The 23,054-nt window shown below is 40.5% G+C and overlaps 1 protein-coding gene across 1 annotated transcript in view; it reads left to right on the top strand.

Annotated features, from left to right (window-relative positions):
* The first annotated feature begins 5,288 nt into the window (after positions 1-5,288).
* The window catches only part of LOC132820484 (cytochrome b-245 heavy chain-like), a 31,316-nt gene continuing 13,550 nt past the window's right edge, over positions 5,289-23,054 (top strand). The window contains exons 1-6 of the mRNA XM_060832678.1: positions 5,289-5,346; positions 5,461-5,556; positions 7,949-8,059; positions 13,577-13,661; positions 16,113-16,255; positions 18,035-18,216. Of these exons, the coding sequence (XP_060688661.1) occupies positions 5,302-5,346; positions 5,461-5,556; positions 7,949-8,059; positions 13,577-13,661; positions 16,113-16,255; positions 18,035-18,216 (662 nt within the window). The 5' untranslated portion in view covers positions 5,289-5,301. The remainder of the gene's footprint in view (positions 5,347-5,460; positions 5,557-7,948; positions 8,060-13,576; positions 13,662-16,112; positions 16,256-18,034; positions 18,217-23,054) is intronic.

Below are 23,054 nucleotides of genomic sequence, written 5' to 3'. Positions count from 1 at the left end.
TGACTATTGATGATAGAAATATCTCAGCAAGAAGCCAAGCAATCACTTCTCTAGCTTCCCACAGAGTTCTAGGGTACACCTGATTAGGTGCTGGGGATTTATCCACCTTTACCCGTTTCAAGACATGCAGCACTTCCTCCTCTGTAATCTGGACATTTTGCAAGATGTCACCATCTATTTCACTACAGTCTATATCTTCCATATCCTTTTCCACAGTAAATACTGATGCAAAATACTCATTTAGTATCTCCCCCATTTTCTGTGGCTCCACACAAAGGCTTCCTTCCTGATCTTTGAGGGGCCCTATTCTCTCCCTCGTTACGCTTTTGTCCTTAATGTATTTGTAAAAACCCTTTGGATTCTCCTTAATTCTATTTGCCAAAGCTATCTCATGTGCCCATTTTGCCCTCCTGATTTCCCTCTTAAGTATACACCTACTGTCTTTATACTCTTCTAAGGATTCATTTGATCTATCCTGTCTATCCTGTCTTCTTGAGCAGAAATATCACCTTAAATTTACAATATAGTTGTGCTATCTACAAGGTGGACTGCAGCAACTCAGCACCTTCAAAGCTTATAACAAAAATAAATTTTAACAAATCATTTGAGTAATACCATATGGTGAGGAGCTGAGGAAACAGATGACAATGTCTGTAAGTATATGTAAAAATCCCTGATTCGTTGACATGGCAGCTTCTCTGTTTTGGGTGTGCTGTAGTGAGAAAGTATTGATCTGAAAGTTAGAAACTTCCTTATGAGGAGGGAGAGAAATATCAGAATGAATATCAGTCCCACACTCTTACAATATCTTAAAATATCATAGCATTTCTCAAGTTCATGGCTTTTATTGTACCACTGCAGTCACCCGCTGTAAATGTAAAGATTAAAATAAACAAGGACTCAGTCATTACATTGCTGCCTCACAGTGGAAGGGACCAAGGTTCGATTCCACCCTCAGGCAACTGACTGTGTGGAGTTTGCACGTTCTCCCTATGTCTGCTGCATTTCCTTCAGGTGCTCCAGTTTCCTCCCACAATCCAAAGATGTGCAAATTATGTGGATTGGTCATGCTAGATGGCCCATAGTGACCAGGGATGTGCAGGTGGATTAACCACACAAAATGCAGGGTTACAGGGATGGGGTGCCTGTGGATGGGATGCTCTCTGGAGTTTTGGTGTGGAATCGATGGGCTAAATGGCCTGCTTCCACATTGTAGGGATTCTATTGATTTATGAAAAAACAGAACTGTCCCCCACACACATTTCAGCAACATGGTTTATAAATTGTAATACAACATTTGATCATCTCCATCTAACTTTCCATATAATGATCTATTCCAAACAGATATTAATCCAATAGCAAAATACTGTGGTCTCTGAAAACCAGATACAAAAACCAGAAAATGCTTCATATAGGCAACAGATCAGTATACATATCACCTTAAGTGTGTACAGAGGCTGGAAAACTAACCCAGAAGGGAGGGTTGCTTGGACAGTAGAACTAGCTGTGAGGAGATGGCATGTGTACAACACTTGACCAGTGCAAAGACTGAGTTCTTTTCCGGGTGATATGCTAGTGCTGTTGGGAAGGTTTTAAACTAACTTGGCAGGGGTGTGGGCACCAAGAGAGATTAATAGAGAAGAATGGTAGGAGTGCAAAATACTCAGAAAGACATGTAGGACTAGCAGAGAGTAGACTGTCAATATGTGAAGTCAGTGTAGGGGAGAAAGTGATGAAGTCTATATCAGGATTACTGTTCATGTCTGCAAATGCATGGAATATAGAAAAGTTGGTAATTTACCATCACGGATAAGCATGGGAAAAATATAATATTTTGGCAAAGCCTGAGATCTACCTCCAGGAAGGGCAGGATTGAATGTTCAATTTTCCTGGCTACGAAGTGTTCAGACTTTAAAACATTTTTTGAAAGAGCTCATCAATAAAGCAATTTTTAAAGATATAATGTCCTTTACTCACATATAGTTAAAAGGTTTGTGTTGGTTTTAGCTCATGCCTCTATCCTATAGCCACACAATAGAGTTTGATGTTACATTCATGTTTGTCAGTATTTGTGTGGTGTACAGTTTATTGCTGCTGCTAGACTCCAAGAACAGATGTGGAAGGATAATGAGCAGTACTCCTCTAAGCATATAATCATACCTTCAAATGATGCCCTTTCAAACTTTAAGAAGCAATTTAATAGCAATGGTTGAAACCTGTAATAAGTCTTCAGTTGAAGATTGTCGAACAGAGAGACCTAAGGGTGCGGGTACGTAGTTCTTTGGAAAGGGCATTACAAACAAGACATGGGATGAAGAAAGCCTTTGGCTTGCTTTCTTTGATCAGTCAGAGCACTGAGTACAGGAATTGGGACATCATGCTATAGTTGTACAAAACATTGCTAAGGCCACATTTGAAGTACTGAATACAATTCTGGGGGTTGCCCTGCAATAGGAAGGACTTTATTAAACTGGGAAGGGTTCAAAAGGATTGACAAGGATTTTACTAAGGCCGGACGGTTTGAGACATAAGGAGAGGCTGGACAGGCTGGGACGTTTTTCTCTGGAGTATAGGAGGTTGAGGGACAGAGGTCTACAAAATCATAAGGGACATAGGTAAGATGAGTAGCCAAGATCTTTTCCCCAGGATAGGACAGTCCAAAAATAGAAGGGTTTATGTGAGAAGGGAAAGATTTAAAAAGAGTGGAGGGGCAGCATTTCCACACAGATGGTGGTGCATACATGCAAAGGATTGCCGAAGAAAGTGGTAGAAGAGAGTACAATTACAACATTTAAAAGATATTTGGACAGGTACATGGGTAGGAAAGGTTCGGAGGGATATGGGCCAAACACAGGCAAATTAAAGGATTTTCTATTCTACAGCAAATGGGTCTAAGTTCAGTTTAGGAAACCTGGCTAGCATGGGCAAGTTGGGCAAAGGACCAGTTTCCAAGCTGTTTGTCCCTGTTACTCTATGCAAAGTTATTTCATTTCAGGCTACCATGATTACAAATTCATTGCATTTTTAAGAAGCATAGGAATAGGGTTAACAATGGATGACAGGTAAGCATTGATTTGCAAAGTTTGTGATCCTGAAATGCAAAAACACAAAATCAGCTGGAAGGAGTGTTGAATGGCTATCAAAGATAAAATAATTTTCAAACTTTCAAACGGCATAGTGTGTGATTATAACCAGTAAGTTATTATAAGTGAGAAAGCCCTGGGTGTGAGCTGAACTCAGTTGGGTACTGATGAAAACTGAGAGCAAAATGCTGGTAAACATTTATCAGTCCAATCTGAAACGTTGGGCTGAATTAACCAGTCCTCTGAGATGGGCTGTGAATTAGCAGCAGATGACTTTAGGTGGGGAACCTGATGTCTTCCAGTCGCTATGGAAATCTGACAGGACAGAAATGTCAGCAGAAGCAGGAACAATTTTCAGCCACTTCATCTCCCCCTGACATGCCCCCAATGATTGGAAGGCTCTCACAGCACAGTAACAGTGTTTCAACTTCTCAGCCGGAAGGTTTGTGTTCAATCCTGCCTGCGCAGGAGATATGTCATAACATGTACAGACCAGCTCATTAATAATACTATCGGTGTGACTGGTCTCCGTCATGTGGAAAGGCCGCCAAGTAAACCAAGGTTGCCTTCCTGAACAGCTGATGCATGAAAGGGCCCTGTGACCCCTGAAGCTGCAGCTGGAGGGCTGACTGCATTTAAATTAACCTGGTCTTGAGAACTCTCTTCTCTTAACCTTTTCCCATTGCCACAATCTGCATCATCACCAGTTGTCAACTTTGCAATCTCTAATTGAGCCAATTGCCCTGAGACAGTCTTTAACTGGATGGCAGTCCTGTTAGGACCTCTGCATTGACTGGGACTGGTAAAATCCTGGCTAGGTTTCCCCAAACCAACCATGCAGGCTCAGGATCCAGTCCTGACTGTGGAACTTCTACATTTTTGCAAGGTTTTAGCTGTGAAATCTATTTCTCTCTACAGAAGCTGCCTAGTTTGCTGAGTATTTCTCCTTTCTTTATTTCACTCAGTGAAACAAATAGATTTGAAAATTCAGTGAAAGTTTCTGATCTTGGTTTCTGATCAGTAATGTCTGCTGTACATGTGTAGAGGTCAGATTTGGACAGGATTCGATTGGAGAACCGTTTTGCAGTAAAACATCATAATAACAATCAGTGATTTATCTCAAGGGGATTTAGGCTCATTTTTATATTTTGCCACCAAATACCAAGTCTTAGCCCTTGTTAATATACTTTAAGTGAATGACACCACAAAGACATCTTACCAGATTGAAGAGGACAAATTCAGCTCCTCAGTACTGGTTAGGATCTAGATTCATGGACGGAGAATATTGGTGGTGAAAAGGGATTGTGAAGTTGGTACCGTGAATGTTGTGAACAGCTGATGAGCTGGTAGGAACAGGTTCACTTCACATAAGCAAAGGTTCTAACATCAGTTTCAGATGTTGCCCCTGGATGCCTTTGATGCAGGCTTCACGATTATGGAGATGGCAATTTCTGGCACTCATTACAACTGTTTGTCAACCTGCCAGAATGGCTGCAGCAAAGTGAAATTCTCGACTGATCAGAAATTCTTTGCAAGTTGTAGCTGAGTTGCCTCTGAATCTGAAAGTTAAACATTAAAGAGTTTCAGAGTTTGAGAACAAACAGCAAAGCTGATGATACTCCAGTGAAATACTGAGGGAGTGTTGCGCTGCTAGAGGTGCTGCCTTTCACATATCATTTTAAACTATATCCTTATCCATTCACTCAAATGGAAGGGAAAGAGCCCATGGGACTACTTTGAAGAGTTGTAGGGGAGTGTACTACAGTGTCCTGGTCAATATATTTCCCTCAAACAACATCACAAAAGCATCATTATCAAGTTGCTGTTTGGTGTGCACAAATTGGTATTCACATTTTCTATATTATAACTACGACTATTGGCTGTAAAGTGCTTTAAGAAATCTGACAGTCAGGAAAAAACATGATGTAAATAAAACTATTTCTACCTTATGTGAAAGGCATTTACTTGTGATATGCTTTGAGAAGTTTTTGTGTGACAGGTTTCACTTAAATCACATACCATAACATTTCCTGAATGAGATCATGTTCAACAAAGGAATAGATAAATGGACAGGAAGGACGATTAATTTTGCCAGAAAATTAAGAACTACTTCCTTGAAGTTTTACTTTGTCAACACATTTCCCCACCCCTTCTGATAGCTATAAATCTCAAGGTAATTTAACTTTAACACTAGTTGGTTAACAGGAGTCGCGCAACCATGAGCAACTGGGTTATTAATCATGGGCTGTCTGCTTTGGTTATTGTAAGGAGATTATTTAAACTACAGTACTCTTGAATCCTCTAACTTCAGTCACAATGGCTAGAGATGATTTTGCTGCTGACAGATGAAGTAATCTCTGTAATTCTTTGTTTCCAGGTGGTGTGGCTAGGAATCAACGTCTTTCTGTTTGTCCATTTTTACATATTTTATGAGTTCAACCCAGAATTTTTCTACACAAGGGTAATTCTTGGAGTGAGTATACACTTTGATGCTTTCTTGAAGTTTGCTCTCACATTTGTAACATTTTCTTCAGTACTATGCAATTAGAATAATCTTGATGTTTTCCTAAAAGTGTTAATAGAATTATTAACTCTGCTAATTTGTGAAATATCTAATTTACATTTCACTATAAAAGAAATGCACTGAATTAATCAGACATAACTTTATAGACATAAAGGTGATGCACTGTGAAACACTAGGATACAGAGCAGGTGCTCTATGGGGAAATGAATTAGGGAGAGACTGTCCTGTAGGGTAACGGATATCGAAAGGATAAGGCAGTGAGAGAATGCCCTGTGGAGCAGTGGAATATGGAGTGGGTGCTCTGTGCCACAGTGGTATACAGTGAGAATGTCCGTGAGACACTGAATTTAGCATTTCACCCGATTCTGCTTAAGTTGTTTCAGCATCACAGACTAATATCAGTTTACCATGAACAATTATGTGGGTAGTTATAGCTAAACCAGGCAGACCCTGCTGAAGTGGTATTCTTGACCATGAAAACTTTAAAGTAAAATAGTCTAAAGATGGGTCTTGAAAATTGTGAGGTGATAGGGAATTAACTACCTAGTTCTTGTTCCATTGTGAGATTGTCTTGGGAAGATAGATTGTTGATGAACTGTTTTGGAAACAAATGCTCTTTGTAAGTGGTGTGGATGGGTTCTTCATGTTTTGACATTGCCAAACAGTGCAGGGGATTGTTTCTGTCAATTTCCACAAGTCTGTTCTGTATTTTGTAGTAATGGTGCACTGGATATAAAGAGGGTGACACAAGGCAACCCACTGGTTTCATAGTTGTACATTTTATTCAAGATTCCGTTTAATTTAACAATATTAGTCTCATTAAGAAAATGATTTTTTAAAAATCAGATACAGTTGCCAATCTCGAATGGTGTCTTTGGGACTGTACAGAAAGCTTAAAGATGGTGATAGATGCGGATAGGAAGCTATAGGTAGTGAGACCATATAAGGAGGGAATTAGGCATTATTGTATGTGGTATCAAGAGACTCTTTTCAAAACCCAAGCTGTACGTCTTTAGCAGACAGGGAATCCGATGTTGAATCCTGCTTGATCTTTTTTAAGGAAAGTTCATGATAGATCAATTGTATAGGACATTTCGGCACCTGGATATTCATATCTTGCATGTACAATGGTCTTCTCAGCAACCACATTATTAAGATTTCTTCCCCTTAAATAGCTAAACATAGCAACTACAAAATGTTGCTTTTGAATGTGAATTGAGCATTCACCATTAGAAATATCTGTGCTATGTGACCGATGTGTATTATAACACAATTGTATGCAAGGCTATACACAGTATAGAACATTCCTGTATATACACAATACATAATACAACTGGAGTATAAGACTTTTATATTTAAATTACAATGTACTACGCACTGTGTTATACAACAATACTACCAAAAGGTGTAATAATCCTATCCAGTCCACGATGTAAAAACATTGTATGCAGCTGTACACACCATAACAGTCAAGAAAAACTGAAATAACTGTGGATGCTGTAAATCAGAAACAAAAACAGAAAGTGCTGGAAAGGCTCAGCAGGTCTGGCAGCATCTGTGAAGAGAAATCAGAGTTAACATTTTTGGGTCCAGTGACTTTTCCTCAGAACTAGGGTTCTGAGTTCTGAAGAAGGGTCACTCGACACAAAACGTTTCTCTGATTTCTCTTCACAGATGCTGTCAAATCTGCTGAGCTTTTCCAACAACTTCTGTTTTTATAATCGCCATGATCATCATCTTGAGAATCCTGAACACTGAAGCGATGATTCTCCAGCACCACTATGCCACCTGAGAACGTCACATAAAGAGAGTTAGGAAGTTAAACCTTGAAGATTATAAATCAAAATTCACATATCACCACCCTATTGCTGGGATCAAAGATTCAAAAATCATATCTTGTACTTTTTCTTACAGCATATACATCCTTTCTTGATTATCACATCACTGTATACTTCTTACTTTATACAATCACATCAAATACTTATCTCTGAAATATTAATGGAAGTTATGTGACTGATTGTAACACTGATATGTATATTACATAATTTGTAAAGCATAAGGTTTGAAGTAATTACCATTGAGTTTGTTTTGTTGAACCTGAGAAGCAAAGGTCTTAACAATTGGGAACTAAACAGGACTGATTTTAACTTTTGGTAATGGTGGAATGGAGACCAGTCATACATATGGTACAGTTCACAATGTATAACAGGTGGCCCATGCATTCATCTCCCTTTTCTGCTGCCACTGAAAGCTGAAACCAGCCCTTAAATTGTCACAATGAGATTAACCTGTGCAATGAGAATCAAAGGGCTTACTTGTGTTTTCCTGATTTTGTCTGCAGTCTGCACTAGCCTGGGCACGAGCTCCCGCTGCTTGTCTCAACTTTAACTGCTTGTTGATTTTGCTGCCTGTGTGTCGGAATCTACTGTCCTTCCTCAGAGGATCATGCTCAGTAAGAAATACTCCTTTCTTTCCTCAATACCATGAGAGTAGTTGTGGTACAGACTAAGATACTTGAAAATAGCTCCATTTGCAGTAAAATTATGTTTTGCATGTTTACCATAATGAGGCAGCAAAATAAATAAATGCATTACAGATCTCTCCTGATATTCACTAAAGATCTGGTGACAGAGAGGGAGAAGTCTGCGGAAATTCCGACTACACCAATACTCCGCACTGTTATATTTCTATTTAACATACTTATGTAAACCCTTCACAAGGTAGGTAACATATTCACAATAATCAAGTATCAGGCTTTAACCTGAGCTGTTTGTAAGAGAAAAGGCATCAAAATGATTTAAGAGACAAGAATTCACCTGAATTTCTCCATATTGGAAAGAACAGAATAGCATTATATGGGCAATCTCCCATCAAGAAATGGTGCCATTTGTCTTCACTAAATAAGGTAAATATTGGCCATCCCATCTGAAGGATGCCGAAGCAGAATATTTAGGTTTGAAGAAACAATGTACCCTGCAACCATTCCCTTTATCATTATATGACACCTTTCTAAATTAAAGGGATTAAAACATGTATATTTTTAAGAAGTATGGCCACACTAATCAGTCAGGTCCGGGAATTAGAATAGTAATTGCTGGAAATACTCCATAGCAGTTGGAGATAAAACAGAATTAATCTTTCAGATCAAAGACTTTTTATCAGTTGTGTCAATGCTGATCTGACTTTTATTCAGTGCGCACCTATAAATGTTATTAGAAATTGTTTGAAGCTAAAATTGGGTACAGGTCTGATGTGAAAATGTGTTGCTGGAAAGGCACAGCAGGTCAGGCAGCATCCAAGGAGCAGGAGAATCGACGTTTCGGGCATGAGCCCTTCTTCAAGAAGGGCGTTTTAAATTAGGCTTTGTTACTAGGCCCTTCTTCAGGGCTCATACCCGAAACGTCGATTCTCCTGCTCCTTGGATGCTGCCTGACCTGCTGCGCTTTACCAGCAACACATTTTCAGCTCTGATCTCCAGCATCTGCAGTCCTCACTTTCTCCTACAGGTCTGATGTGCTGAGTGTAAGCCACTAGCATTTGTTTTATAGGCTCACATCTGTTTGAGACACTTCAGCTACTGCCATATTCTGACAATAAATTAACACCTTCAGACAAGGAAGGAAGAGAAATAGTAAAAGGAAAGAAATATTGGCAGTATGAATGAGTTGGATTTAAGTCTTGGCCCATTTGTCAGTGAACTATCAGAAAATTTCTATATGTCCTAAGGGAGATAGCCTGATAGTATTTAGCATCCTTCAGATACTGCTATCAAGTAATATCTGCTGTGGTGGTCTTTTTAGATTTAACATTGCTATCCTTGAATTCTAATCTTCTGTAGATATATTTATGACTTGTACTAAGACATACCTGCATCTCTATTTTTGTCAGATAATCCCCTAAAGGGGAAGTTGTCTTTTTAAATTAGGCTTTGTTACTAGGCCATGGGCCAAGCGTTGTAAATTGGATGAGAGTACATAGACATTTGATAACAGGCATGAACACATAGACCAAAGGACATCATTCCCTGTTGTAAAAAATTCTATGACTCTACGTGACCAAATCCATATTCTATTTTATAATTGCATAACTCGAGGACTAATGTTGAAACGTGGGAATGTTTACGTGAGTAACATGGGAATGTTCATGTGTGTAACTTCTGCACTGACGTAACAAATGCAACAATCACTGAGACATTGTGTGCAGCCTACGGAAAAATGTTTGTAATACAGACACACCCAGAAACACTGACAGAGTTCGGTGCAGAGTCTGGAAATCAGATGGGTTTACAAAACAACATTATTGAATTACACATTAATCACAAATGAGAAAGGTCAACTGGTGACATCAGATTTCATCTACCCTGTAAGCTCTTCAGTTCTCCCATTGCACTTTCAATGTTTTTAATTAATTTCAGGGTTTTCAACTCCATTACTCTACCAGAAGTCTTTTCATTCAATTACTTGTCTTTGGGAGTAATTTTAACTTTTGATGAAAATGTAGGGTGAAGATGGTGGTCTAAACCACTCCACTTGTAACCAGAGACCCTAATTATTGCACTGGGGACATGGACTCAAACCCCACCTGATGGCTTGTGGAATTTAAATTCAATGATGAAATCTGGACTAGCTCAGTAATTGTGATCATGGAAGCTATCATTAATTAGTTTAAAAACAGATCTAATTCACCAATGTTCTTAGGAAACTAAATCTTCCATCCTTAAATGGGTTGATCAATATTTGACTCCAGATTCACGGCAATGTGATTTTAACTGCCCTCCAAAATGTCCTACCAAGCAACTTTATCCCACAACAATTGGGTATCGGCAACAAATAACAATCACGTCCCACTGAGGAATAAAAATCTAAGGACAACGAGCACATATTTGTAAAAGACAAAGTGGCAAATCAAATGGCATAAACTTTGACAAATGGTGTTTGCATTGCACTTTTAACGACAGTGCCTTCATTTAGTCCCTTGAAATGTCCCAAGAGATTTCACAGAAGAATTATAAACAAAGTAGGACACTGGATGTGCAAAATTTAGGAAAACACTCATAATCTAAAGGAGAAAACTGAGGTAGAGAGTCAATGGCAGGCACTGCATACAGTGCCATTTAGGGAATTTGTTGATAAAATGAAAACAAATATTATTAATCAAGTCATAGAGATGTACAGCATGGAAACAGACCCTTCGGTCCAACCTGTCCATGCCGACCAGATATCCCAACCCAATCTAGTCCCACCCGCCAGCACCCGGCCCATATCCCTCCAAACCCTTCCTATTCATTTACTCTCCAAATGCCTCTTAAATGTTGCAATTGTACCAGCCTCCACCACATCCTCTGGCAGCTCATTCCATACACGTACTACTCTCTGCATGAAAAAGTTGCCCCTTAAGTCTCTTTTATATCTTTTCCCCTCTCACCCTAAACCTATGCCCTCTAGTTCTGGACTCCCCGACCCCAGGGAACAGACTTTGTCTATTTATTCTATCCATGCCCCACATAATTTTGTAAACGTCTATAAGGTCACCTGTCAGCCTCCGACGCTCCAGGGAAAACAACCCCAGCCTGTTCAGCCTCTCCCTATAGCTCAAATCCTCCAACCCCGGCAACATCCTTGTAAATCTTTTCTGAACCCTTTCAAGTTTCACAACATCTTTCTGATAGGAAGGAGACCAGAATTGCACACAATATTCCAACAGTGGCTTAACCAATGTCCTGTACAGCTGCAACATAACCTCCCAACTCCTGTACTCAGTACTCTGACCAATAAAGGAGAGCATACCAAACGCCTTCCTCACTATCCTATCTACCTGTGACTCCACTTTCAAGGAGCTATGAACCTGCACTCCAAGGTCTCTTTGTTCAGCAACACTCCCTAGGACCTTACCATCAAATATATAAGTCCTGCTAAGATTTGCTTTCCCAAAATGCAGCACCTCGCATTTATCTGAATTAAACTCCATCTGCCACTTCTCAGCCTATTGGCCCATCTGGCCCAGATCCATTTGTAATCTGAGGTAACCCTCTTCGCTGTCCACTACACCTCCGATTTTGGTGTCATCTTAAACTCACTAACTGTACCTCTTACGCTCGCATCCAAATCATTTATGGAAATGACAAAAAGTAGAGGGCCCAGCACCGATCCTTGTGGCACTCACAGGCCTCTAGTCTGAAAGACAACCCTCCACCACCACACTTTGTCCTCTACCTTTGAGCCAGTTCTGTATCCAAATGGCTAGTTCTCCTTGTGTTCCATGAGATCTAACCTTGTTAATCAGTCTCCCATGGGGAACCTTGTCGAAGCTTTACTGAAGTCCATATAGATCACATCTACTGCTCTGTCCTCAGCAATCTTCTTTGTTACTTCTTCAAAAAGCTCAACCAAGTTTGTGAGCCATGATTTCTCACGCACAAAGCCAAGTTGACTATCCCAAATCAGTCCTTGCCTTTCCAAATACATGTACATCCTGTCCCTCAGGATTCCCTCTAACAACCTGCCCACCACTGAGTTCAGGCTCACCGGTCTATAATTCCTTGGCTTGTCTTTACCGCCTTTCTTAAACAGTGGCACCACGTTTGCCAACCTCCAGTCTTCCGGCACCTCACCTGTGACTATTGTTGATATAAATATCTCAGCAAGAGGCCCAGCAATCACTTCTCTAGCTTCCCACAGAGTTCTTGGGTACACCTGATCAGGTTCTGGGGATTTATCCACCTTTAACCATTTCAAGACATCCAGCACTTTCTCCTCTATAATCCACACCGACTCGCCGAAGCACACCCACCAGACCCATTCCCCTACATTTACCCCCTGCACCTAACACCTGGCCAATTCACCTAACCTGCACATTTTTGGACTGTGGGAGGAAACTGGAGCACCCGGAGGAAACCCACACAGACACGGGGAGAATGCGCAAACTCCACACAGTCAGTTGCCTGAGGCAAGAATTGAGCCCGGGTCTCTGGCGCTGTGAGGCAGCAGTGGTAAGAAGATATAGACTTCTGTTATTGAAATACATGAGAAAAAGATCAAGGCTTTTTCATTTATACATAGAATGTTAATTGAGGATAACCAAAATTGTGAAGGGTTTTAAAAATATAAATAGGAAAAACTATTTCCACTCGTCAGTAGAAGAGACAAATTAGAAGAAACATTTCATGTAACAGTCTGTCAGCTTACAATAACCTATCAGAAACAGCAGTGAAAGGAAGTTCCATTAAACTTTTTTAAAAAGATTAGTTGTAAAAAGGAAAACTTTTTAAAGGAAATGGGACAAATGCACAGAAATAGACTAAATGAAAGTTAATTTCAGAAACCTGGCTCCAGTGTGATGGACTGAATAGATTGCCTCTGTACTGTGCAATTCTATGATTTTATGATTCTGGATTGCTACATATGCACCATTCCTATAAAAGTCAACGATCGATTCCCAATTCCCATACATCAGCCTGCAGTGAAATCTTCAGTATGCTTTCCACAAATTCTCATTAGTTAATAAGTGGTGTCTACAATTACATATGAGGTGAGTTTGTGATCACAATAAAGCCACCAACGCCAGCCACAAACTACTACAATTTCAACACTAGGTATTGAGTACCCACTTTCTATCAATTTCCAATAAGTTACCATTAGTAACATCAAAATGAGTTGTAATTGGATTCAAAATACAATTAAGTGTAATTTGTAGATAAAAGAATTAAAGTGCATTGCAAAGTAAATAAGAATGATCTGTCTATTGTTCTGCGTAATTACATTTCTGTTTCAAAACAAATTTTCAATATATATTCCATGAAAACTCTATAATAATGTGAAAAGTACAAGAAAATATTACTTGAAAGCACTAATTCTTCCCTTTCCACAGATAATTACAAGTGAGATTTGTCCCCATGCCCTATCACCCGATAGTTTGACTGCTTAGTAAATTTTCTGCGGGATTTTGACTGTTTTCTCCCCACCTGCATTAGTGTTGCAGATGCAGTGCAAGAAAACAGCTGGACAAAAATATCACGTTCCACAAACTAGTGGCTTACATGATCGCCTTGCATACAGGTAAGCTTTTCTGGGAAACATGGCAGTCTTCAAATATCCCTGCAACCAGGCACAGCGTTTACTTTTCACCAATGTATGACTTAGCAGCAATAATTGACAGAACTTCAAGAAGGAAACAACTTGAATTGAGTTGACTTAAATTGAATTTATTGTCATGTGTACCAAGGTGCAGTGAAACGCTTTTGGCTTGCCAGCAATACAGGCAGATCACAGAGTTAAATGGCATAGATAAGTAAGTAATAGGTAAACAGTGGCAAAAACAAAAAAAATTGATACAGGCAAATGCTAAAAGTTTGTGAGTCCAGTATTCTAACAACAATAGGGTAGAAACTGTTACAAAACCGGCTGGTGCATGGTGTTCAGGCTTCTGTACCTTCTCCCCGATGGTAGAGATGGTAGAAAAGCATTACCAGGGTGGGATGGATCTTTGAGAATGCTGGTGTACTTTCCTTGACAGCGGGCCTGGTAGATGGATTCTATAGATGGGAAGTTGGCCTTTGAGATTGTCTGGGCCAAGTTCACCACTCTCTGTAACTGTCTCCGATCTTGAATGATACAGTTGCCATACCAGGTAGTGATACATCCAGACAGAATGCTCTTGATAGTGTACCTATAAAAGTTGGCAAGGGTATTCGCCATCATGCCAAATTTTCTCAGCTACCTGGGGAAGAAGAGACGTTGTTGGGCCTTTGTAACCAGTGCGTCCCCATGAAGAGTCTAAGAAAGCTTGTTGTGGATGACCACTCCCAGGAGCTTGATACTCTCCACTCATTCCATCTCTGAGCTGTTAATGTGTAGGAAGTCATGAATAACATCCTGCCGAAAGTCAATAGTGAGTGATTTGATTTTGTCAGCATTGAAAGCGAGGTTGTTTTCAGTGCGCCATTTTTCCAGGTCTCCCACCTCCTGTCTGTAGTCTGTTTCATCGCCATCTGAGATTCGACCAACTATGGTGGTATCATCAGTGAACCTGTAAATCTGGTATTTGGTGATGCAGTCATGGGTATACAGTGAGTACTGTAGGAGACTGAGTACGTGCCCCTGGGGTGCTCCAGTGTTGTGTTGGTGAGGATGAAATATTGTCCCCAATCTTCACTGATTGTGGCCTGTGGGTCAGGAAACTGAGGATCCAGTTGCAGAGAGTGGGGCTTAGTCCGAGATCAGTAGGTTTAGTACTCAGTCTGGAGGGGATAATAGTGTTGAAGGCTAAACTGTAGTCAATGAGTAGGATTCTTACATAGTTATTTTTGGTGTCAAGCTGTTCTAGGGAGGAGTGAAGGGCAAGTGATATGCCATCTGACGTGGATCTGTTGGTCCGATAGGCAAATTGGAGTGGGTCAAGAGTAGTAGGGAGGCTGGATTTGATTAATGCCATGACCAGCCTTTCAAAGCATTTCATGACCGCTGAGGTTAGGGTCACTGGGCAGTAGTTATTGAGACATGTTGCATGAGCTTTCTTAGGCACAGGGATGATGTTGGCCCACTGAAAACAGGCAGGGACAGTGGCCTGCTGCAGGGAGAGGTTGAAAATGTCCAAGAAGACCTCTGCCCATTCACCTGCACATGCTCTGAGTGCCCGGCCTGGTACTCTGTCTGGTCCCATTATTTTCCTTGAATTCACATGAAGGAAAACTGATCTGACCTCTGATGCAGTGACTGTTGGGATAGGTTCGTCAGGATTTGTCGGAATAGGTGTCACCTCTCCGCCAAAATTCTGCTCAAAACGAGCATAGAAGGCGTTGAGATGATCTGGGAAGGATGTGTCATCGTCTGCTATCTTGCACCGCCTCTTTTTAGAACCTGTGATGTCATTCAGTCCTTGCCATAGTCGCTGGGTGTCTGTCTGGTCTCTAGTTTGTGTCAGTCAAGACTGTTGGGAAGATTGTCTTTGTCAAAAAATTTAGTCAGATTGAATGGAAGTTGCTGCTGTAGCAGAATCAACGGCAATCCTTGAAGTTCTGGATTGAAAAGCAAATCAAATTTACTACTCCTGCTTTCCCTAGTGCAATTGATTGCTTTGTGACATTACAACAAGAAAATTGGTCATTTATTTTTGATTAACTGTTGCCCATAACAACTTTGGACAACAGGAAGAACTTCATAAATGCTCAGATATAGGTAATAATTTATATAATCAGTCTAATTAAAACATGAATGGTCAGAAATGATTGGATATATTGCAAAGCAATTTGTGAAGGGCTCTTGATGTGCTGTGGTAGTGTCCCTGCCTTTGAGCCATAAGCCCTGACTTCATATCCCACCTGCTCCAGAGAGCTGTCATAACATCTATTGATTAGAAAAATGTGAAAGCAAGTTTGTGTGTATGGTTCCATAAAGAAGCAATATGATCAATCAATCCATCTGCAGTCAGGGTTTTCTTGAAGCTTTGATTGGGAAAAAAGAAGAACCACCTTCTTCTGTCTTCATCATTTGCTCAACTTGTTCCTGCAGCAATTCATATTGTGGCACACTTACTGAATTTTGAATGGTTCAACAACAGTCAGCAGTCAAATGAAGACACCCTGGACGCTGTACTGTCCCGACTTGGGAACAACAACAGCCTCTGGCTAAATCCGATCAGGTCAGATTCAACGGTAAGAAGTACTTACTGGTAAATAGATAGGAACGTAACAAAATAATGTCATTATAGGTGACTAACCCATCATTGTCTTGCCACATTCAATATTTGTTTTCTCTACATAAAACATTAAATTGTTTTGAAAATACAATGCTGTAAGATGCAAAATTAACCAATCCTCTTTGAAGTGCGATTATTTAAATTAAAAACCTCCTTAAAACCAGCTTTCCTATTCTTTAGCCATCTAATTTTGAATATCTGTGCAAGGCCATTTTAAGTCTGTGTAACAGTGAACAATTATGCTGCATGATCATTGTCTAAGAAGAAGAGGACTGTCAGTCGTGAAGGAACCTGTCTGTACCTGTCCTATCGATAACTCTACTCTCCCTCCTCCTCAGAGTCAGAGAATCTAAGTGCAATTCCTGTTCTTTACCCACACCCTTCCATAATTGTGTTTATTTAATTTGTTATTAAAACCCTTGCACAATTCGATAGAGCAATTAACTCTCAACTGGGATTTTCCATAAATAGTATTAACTGCTGAATGATAATACATTGGTAGTTTTGGAGTGTGGCTCTGAGAATCAGAGAAGTCTATTTGTGTTGTTAAATAGATATTGTTAAAAGCATTCCCCCTCCCTTCCTTCCCCACCAACATAAACTAGGAGGGATTACTTTTAATAATAATTTGGTGGTGGCAATCCAGTGGGGTCCCTAATGGAGGAAATCCTCCAGAAAAATGTCAACTGCTAAATGTTATCAGGATTTTAAGAGTGTTGCCCACAAGTACTTCTTATTCATTAAATCAAATGACAAATTATGTCATTTCTTAGCCTTTCCAATACTGACCTAAGCATAGTCGAAGAGTGTGATGCGTTTGGTTAAGAGGTAAGTGGCAGTGCGGGTTACCCAGACTATAAGGTTGGAGGCTGTGAGTGGGAGATCCCCTGAAGTGATGAGATTGTGGATGGTCTGGGAGATGATGGCTTGTTGATGGGAGGTGAGGTCGTGGTCGAAGGGGCAGTTGGAGGAAGTGACTGTGAGTTGGTGCCTGGGTTCGGCAGTGTAGAGGTTGGTGCATCAAACTACCACAGCACCCCCTTGTCTACTGGTTTGATGGTGATGTTGGGATTGGAGAGGTGGGAGTGGAGGGCTGCATGTTGCGAGGGTGAGGGGTTGGAATGGGTGAAGGAGTGTGGACAGGTTGAGGCAATCAATGTCATGCTGGCAATTGGAAATGAAGAGGTCAAGGGCGGGTAACAGACCAGCATGAGGTGTCCAGGTGGATGGGATGTGTTGGAGGCAAGTGAATAGGGCCTCGGCAGGTGGGCGGAAGTCTTGATGGAAAAGCCCGGAGGCAGCAGAGGAAATGTTCAACATCGCAACACATGTCGAACTCATTGATCCAGGATCACAGTGGGATGAAAGTAGTAGGGTGGCACATTGGCTCAGGTCTGTACAATTAACATCAGCAGAAATACATTCATGTGGAAAAGTCAGAGATTTTGTCTAATCACTTATGTGCAAATAATTCCTCAAATTTCCTCACTATACAAACACATATACTTAAAGAATGGCCCTAAATAAAATATTTAAACCATTAAGGAAGAAGTCTTTGTAATAGGTCTCTTGGTTCCCTGTAGTAAAATTTCCACTTTCAAAGGGGGCTTTTTAAATATCAGTAAACTCATAACAAGTCTTTATAAATAGGATTATGAGTGAAAAACAGAGTTAATCATAATTATTACTGTTTTGGTAAATACAGCTATAAGTAACATGTATATCTTCTCCTCAGACTCCCACCTATGTTGCATTCACTACTGTGGCTGGTCTAACCGGAGTCATTATTACATTGGCACTTATCATCATGGTCACATCCTCAACAGACACCATTCGCAGATCATATTTCGAGGTCTTCTGGTTTACACACCACCTCTTTGTCATATTTTTTGCAGGACTTGTCATCCATGGAATTGGGTATGTAGGATGATGTCTTATTAAAAACAGTTGAAATTCCTGATCACCTTTTGTGACTGAGGGATGTTTCAAAGTACTTTCGAATTGTCATCATTGTTATAATGTAAGAAAGGCAGCAATCAATTTGTACACAATGAGGGGCCCACAAACAGCAGTGTGATAATGAACAGATAACCCATTTTCAGTCATTTTATTTCCTGTTGAAGATAAAGTGTTCTAAAGTAGATGGGGACTGCAACTGCAATTAATAATTTTGGAGGCAGGTTCAATCCCTGATTTGCATGGAGTTAGCATTCCTTACTCTGGATAGGGGTAGACCACTACTTAGAGGTAGGAAAACGAAGTACCAGCCATATCTGTTCACTGGGTGAGCACACATATGGTAATTCCCAGAGAGCAGATTAAAACTCAGTTGGTCTTACATGCATTCCCAGAATTCAAACATGAGCAAGTTTACAGTGGACAGCAGATTATTGGTACTATAACTCAGTAAGTATTAGCATCTTCTGGAGGGATGTGAAATTCAGGATATAAGTGTGGAGATTAAGTTTTAGGGCAAAATAACTTTTTTTTAGAAGATTTAACGATAAGTATCTAAGTTAGCTTGCTGAACTTGAAGGTTTGTTTTCAGATGTTTCATCACCATACTAGGTAACTTGCCACCAGGATACATGAACACCAACTGGCCACCAAAAGACACGACCCACTATCACTAGTTTCTCTACATACAGGCAAAGAAGGACACCATTTTGACTGGGACAACACACACATCCTAGGACAGGTGAAACAAAGACACACACGAGAATTCTGGCATTCTAATCAGAACCTCATCAATAAACACATCAATTTAGACCCTACCTACCTTTCTTGGAAAAAAGAACTAGAAATGACATCACTCACTTTAAGAAACCAAGACCTATAATTAGAGAGGTGGGACATACCAGTAGCGCATCACCAGAGATTCTCACTGATGATGTTACCTAGTGTGGTGACGAAATGTCTGAAAACAAATCTTCAAGCTCAATGAGCTAACTTACATACACAAAATAACTCTGATATCCGACTGTTTGATCAACAGTTTGTTGAAGAGTGTGGTGCTGGAAAAGCATAACCACTCAGGCAGCATCCGAAGAGCAGGAGAGTCAACATTTTGAGCAAAAGTTGTTCATCATGAATCATCTTCCTGATGAAGAGCTTATGCTCAAGACATCGACTCTCCTGTTCCTCAGATGCTACCTGACCAGCTGTGCTGTTCCAGTGACACACTCTTCGACACTGATCTCCAGCATCTGCAGTCCTCAGTTTCTCCAAGTAATTTTGTTGTTCACCCCAAGTCCCCCACTGGCATGGATCACAGGCCAACTTAAAATCAAGGTCAGCATTCTATAAACTGTAGTCCATGGCAAAACTACATGTCCAAATACTTCAACTAACATATTGCTTAAATCACATTTGCCCAGGTACCTTTGGTATCAAAGTCAGCAAAAAGACAGAAATTGGATACTGATAAAGCAGTCACAATATTATTAAACCAATAATCAAAAATAAGCAAACTACTCAATGTTAAGTAATGGAACTCTTTCTAATGTTCCCGACATTCTCAGAAATACTTCCCATGTACACTTGGACATGAAGATAGGCTGGCGACATTTGTAGAGTTGAATAATTTCTTCGAGCAACATGTTCTAGATGCAACCAGACAGTAGCCTATAATAAACCTGATAATTTGCAATGAAACATGATTAATTAATAAGCTCCATTAGAGGCATTTCTAGGTAGCAGTGAACTTAAATATGATTGAATTTCACATTAAGTTATGAACAGAAAAGTTGATCTCAGACTAAGGCAGTTGAGGCCATGAAGACATAGCTGGCTCCAGTAAACTGAGAAATTATGTTATCAGCTTGGTCAATAGAGATGCAGTGGCAGGCACATAAGGAAATACTTCAGAAAGGTGTAACTTAGTGAGAAAGAAAGATTGTAATAGCAAAATGTGGCATTTGCTATTTTCTGGGTCTGCAGATTGGAAGAAGCAAAAATGGCCTTTAGCAGAGTTTAGGGAGAGTTTACATGTTACTGAGGATTATACCTGCAATAAATGTCATTGGTTATGAATCCTAACAGCGAATGGAATGGTTGGAGCGACAGTTAGAGGCAATGGGGAATTTACGAGGGCAAGGAAGTGTGATGGATGGCAATTACAGGAAGGGGAAAAGTCGCAGATACAGTCACGTAGATGGATTAACTGTAGGAAAGGCAAGCGAGGTAGGCAGGTAGTGTAGGGGTCTTCTGTGGCTATCCCCATTTCAAACAGGTATACTGTTTTGGAAAATGTAGGGAGTGATGGATTCTCAGGGGAATGTAGCACGAACAGCCAACTTTCTGGTGCTGAGACAAGCCCTAATGTAATGAGAGGTACGTCGGGTTTTAAGAGATCAATTGTGTTAGGGGACTCTCTAGTCCGAGACACATATAGATGTTTCTGTCACCAGCAGTGAAAAATCAGAATGGTGTGTTGCTTCCCTGGTGCCAGGATCAAGGATGTCTCAGAGAGGGTGCAGAAGGTTCTCAAGGGGGAGAGGGGCCAGTAAGAGGTCATTATACACATTGGAACCAATGACATAGGAAGGGGAATAGTTGAGATTCTAAAGGGAGATTACAGAAAGTTATGCAGGAATTTAAAATGGCGATCCTTGAGAGTAGTAATATCTGGATTACTCCCGGTGCTACAAGCTAGTGAGGGCAGGAATAGGAAGATAGAGCAAATGAATGCATGGCTGAGAAGCTAGTGTATGGGAGAAGGATTCACATTTTTGGATCATTGGAATCTCTTCTGGGGTAGAAGTGACATGTACAAAAAGGACAGATTGCATCTAAATTGGAAGGGATGAATATACTGTCAGAGAGACTTGCTAGAGCTTCTTGGGAGGATTTAAACAAGTAAGGTGGGGGTGTTGGGACCCAGGGAGGTGGTGAGGAAAGAGATCAATCTGAGATTGGTATAGTTGAGAAAAGAGGCGAGCCAAACAGTCAGGGCAGGCAGGAACAAAGCAGAGAAAAGGTACGACTGATCAATTAATTTGCATTTATTTCATTGCAGGGGGCCTAACAGGGAAGGCAGATGAACTCAGGTCATGGTTAGGAACATGGGACTGGGATATCAAAGCATAACAGAAACATGGCTGAGGGATGGACAGGACTGGCAGCTTAATGTTCGAGGATACAAATGTTACAGGAAGGACAGAAAGAGAGGCAAGAGAGGAGGGGGAGTGGCATTATTGATCAGGGATAGCATTACAGCTATACTGAGGGAAAATCTTCCTGGAAATACATCCAGGGAAGTTATTTGGGATGAACTGAGAAAAAAGAAAGGGATGATCACCTTATTGGGATTGTATTATAGACCCCGTAAAAGCCAGAGGGAAATTGAGAAACAAACTTGTAAGGAGACCTCAGTTATCAGTAAGAATAATAGGGTGATTCTGGCAGGAGAATTTAACTTTCCAAACATAGTCTAGGACTGCCATAGCATTAAGGGTTTAGATGGAGAGGAATTTGTTCAGCATTTACAAAAAAAATTTTCTGATTCAGTATTTGGATGTACCGACTAGAGAAGGTGCCAAACTTGACCTACTCTTGGGAAATAAGACAGGACAGGTGACTGAGGTGTCAGTGGGGGAGCACTTTGGGGCCAGCAACCATAATTCTATTAGATTTAAAATAATGATGGAAAAGGATAGACCAGATCTAAAAGTTGAAGTTCTAAATTGGAGAAGGGCCAATTTCAACAGTATTAGGCTAGAACTTTCAAAAGCTGATTGGGGGCAAATGTTTGCAGGTAAAGGGACGGCTGGAAAATGGGAAGCCTTCAGAAATGAGATAACAAGAGTCCAGACACAATATATTCCTGTTAGGGTGAAAGGGAAGGCTGGTAGGTATAGGGAATGCTGGATAACTAAATAAATTGAGGGTTTGTTAAGAAAAAGAAGGAAGCATATATCAGGATACATCAGGTGAATCCTTAAAAGAGTATAAAGGCAGTAGGAGTATACTTAAAAAGGAAATCAGGAGGTCAAAAAGGGGACATGAGATAGCTTTGGCAAATAGAGTTAAGGAGAATCTAAAGGGTTTTTACAAATACATTAAGGACAAAAGGGTAACTAGGGAGAGAATAGGGCCCCTCAAAGATCAGCAAGGCAGCCAATGTGTGGAGGCGCAGGAGATGGGGGAGATATTAAACGAGTATTTTGGATCAGTGTTTGCTGTGGAAAAGGACATTGAAGATATAGAATGTTGGGAAATAGATGGTGAACATCTTTGAAATGTCCATATTACAGAGGAGCAAGTGCTGGATGTCTTGAAACACATAAAAGTGAATAAATCCCCAGGACCTAATCAGGTGTACCCTAGAACTCTGTGGGAAACTTGAGAAGTGATTGCTAGGCCTCTTGTTGAGATATTTGTATCATCGATAGTCACAGGTGAGGTGCCAGAAGACTAGAGGTTGGCAAACGTGCTGCCACTGTTTAAGAAGGATGATAAAAACAAGCCAGGGAACTATAGACCAGTGAGTCTGATGTTGGTAGTGGGCAAGTTGTTAGAGGGAATCCTGAGGGACAGGATGTAAATATATTTGGAAAGGCAAGGACTGATTAGGGATAGTCCGGGAGAAATCATGTCCCACAAACTTGATTGAGTCTTTTGAAAAAGTAACAAAAGGGATTGATGAGGGCAGAGCAGTAGACTTGATCTATATGGACTTCAGTAAGGCGTTCGACAAGGTTCCCCATGGGAGAATGGTTAGCAAGGTTAGATCTCATGGAATTCAGGGAGAATAG

Source organism: Hemiscyllium ocellatum, chromosome 11 (assembly GCF_020745735.1).
Source record: "Hemiscyllium ocellatum isolate sHemOce1 chromosome 11, sHemOce1.pat.X.cur, whole genome shotgun sequence".
NCBI lineage: Eukaryota > Metazoa > Chordata > Chondrichthyes > Orectolobiformes > Hemiscylliidae > Hemiscyllium > Hemiscyllium ocellatum.
Note: the sequence above shows the minus strand (reverse complement) of the source record. Positions and strands in the feature narration are given on the sequence as shown.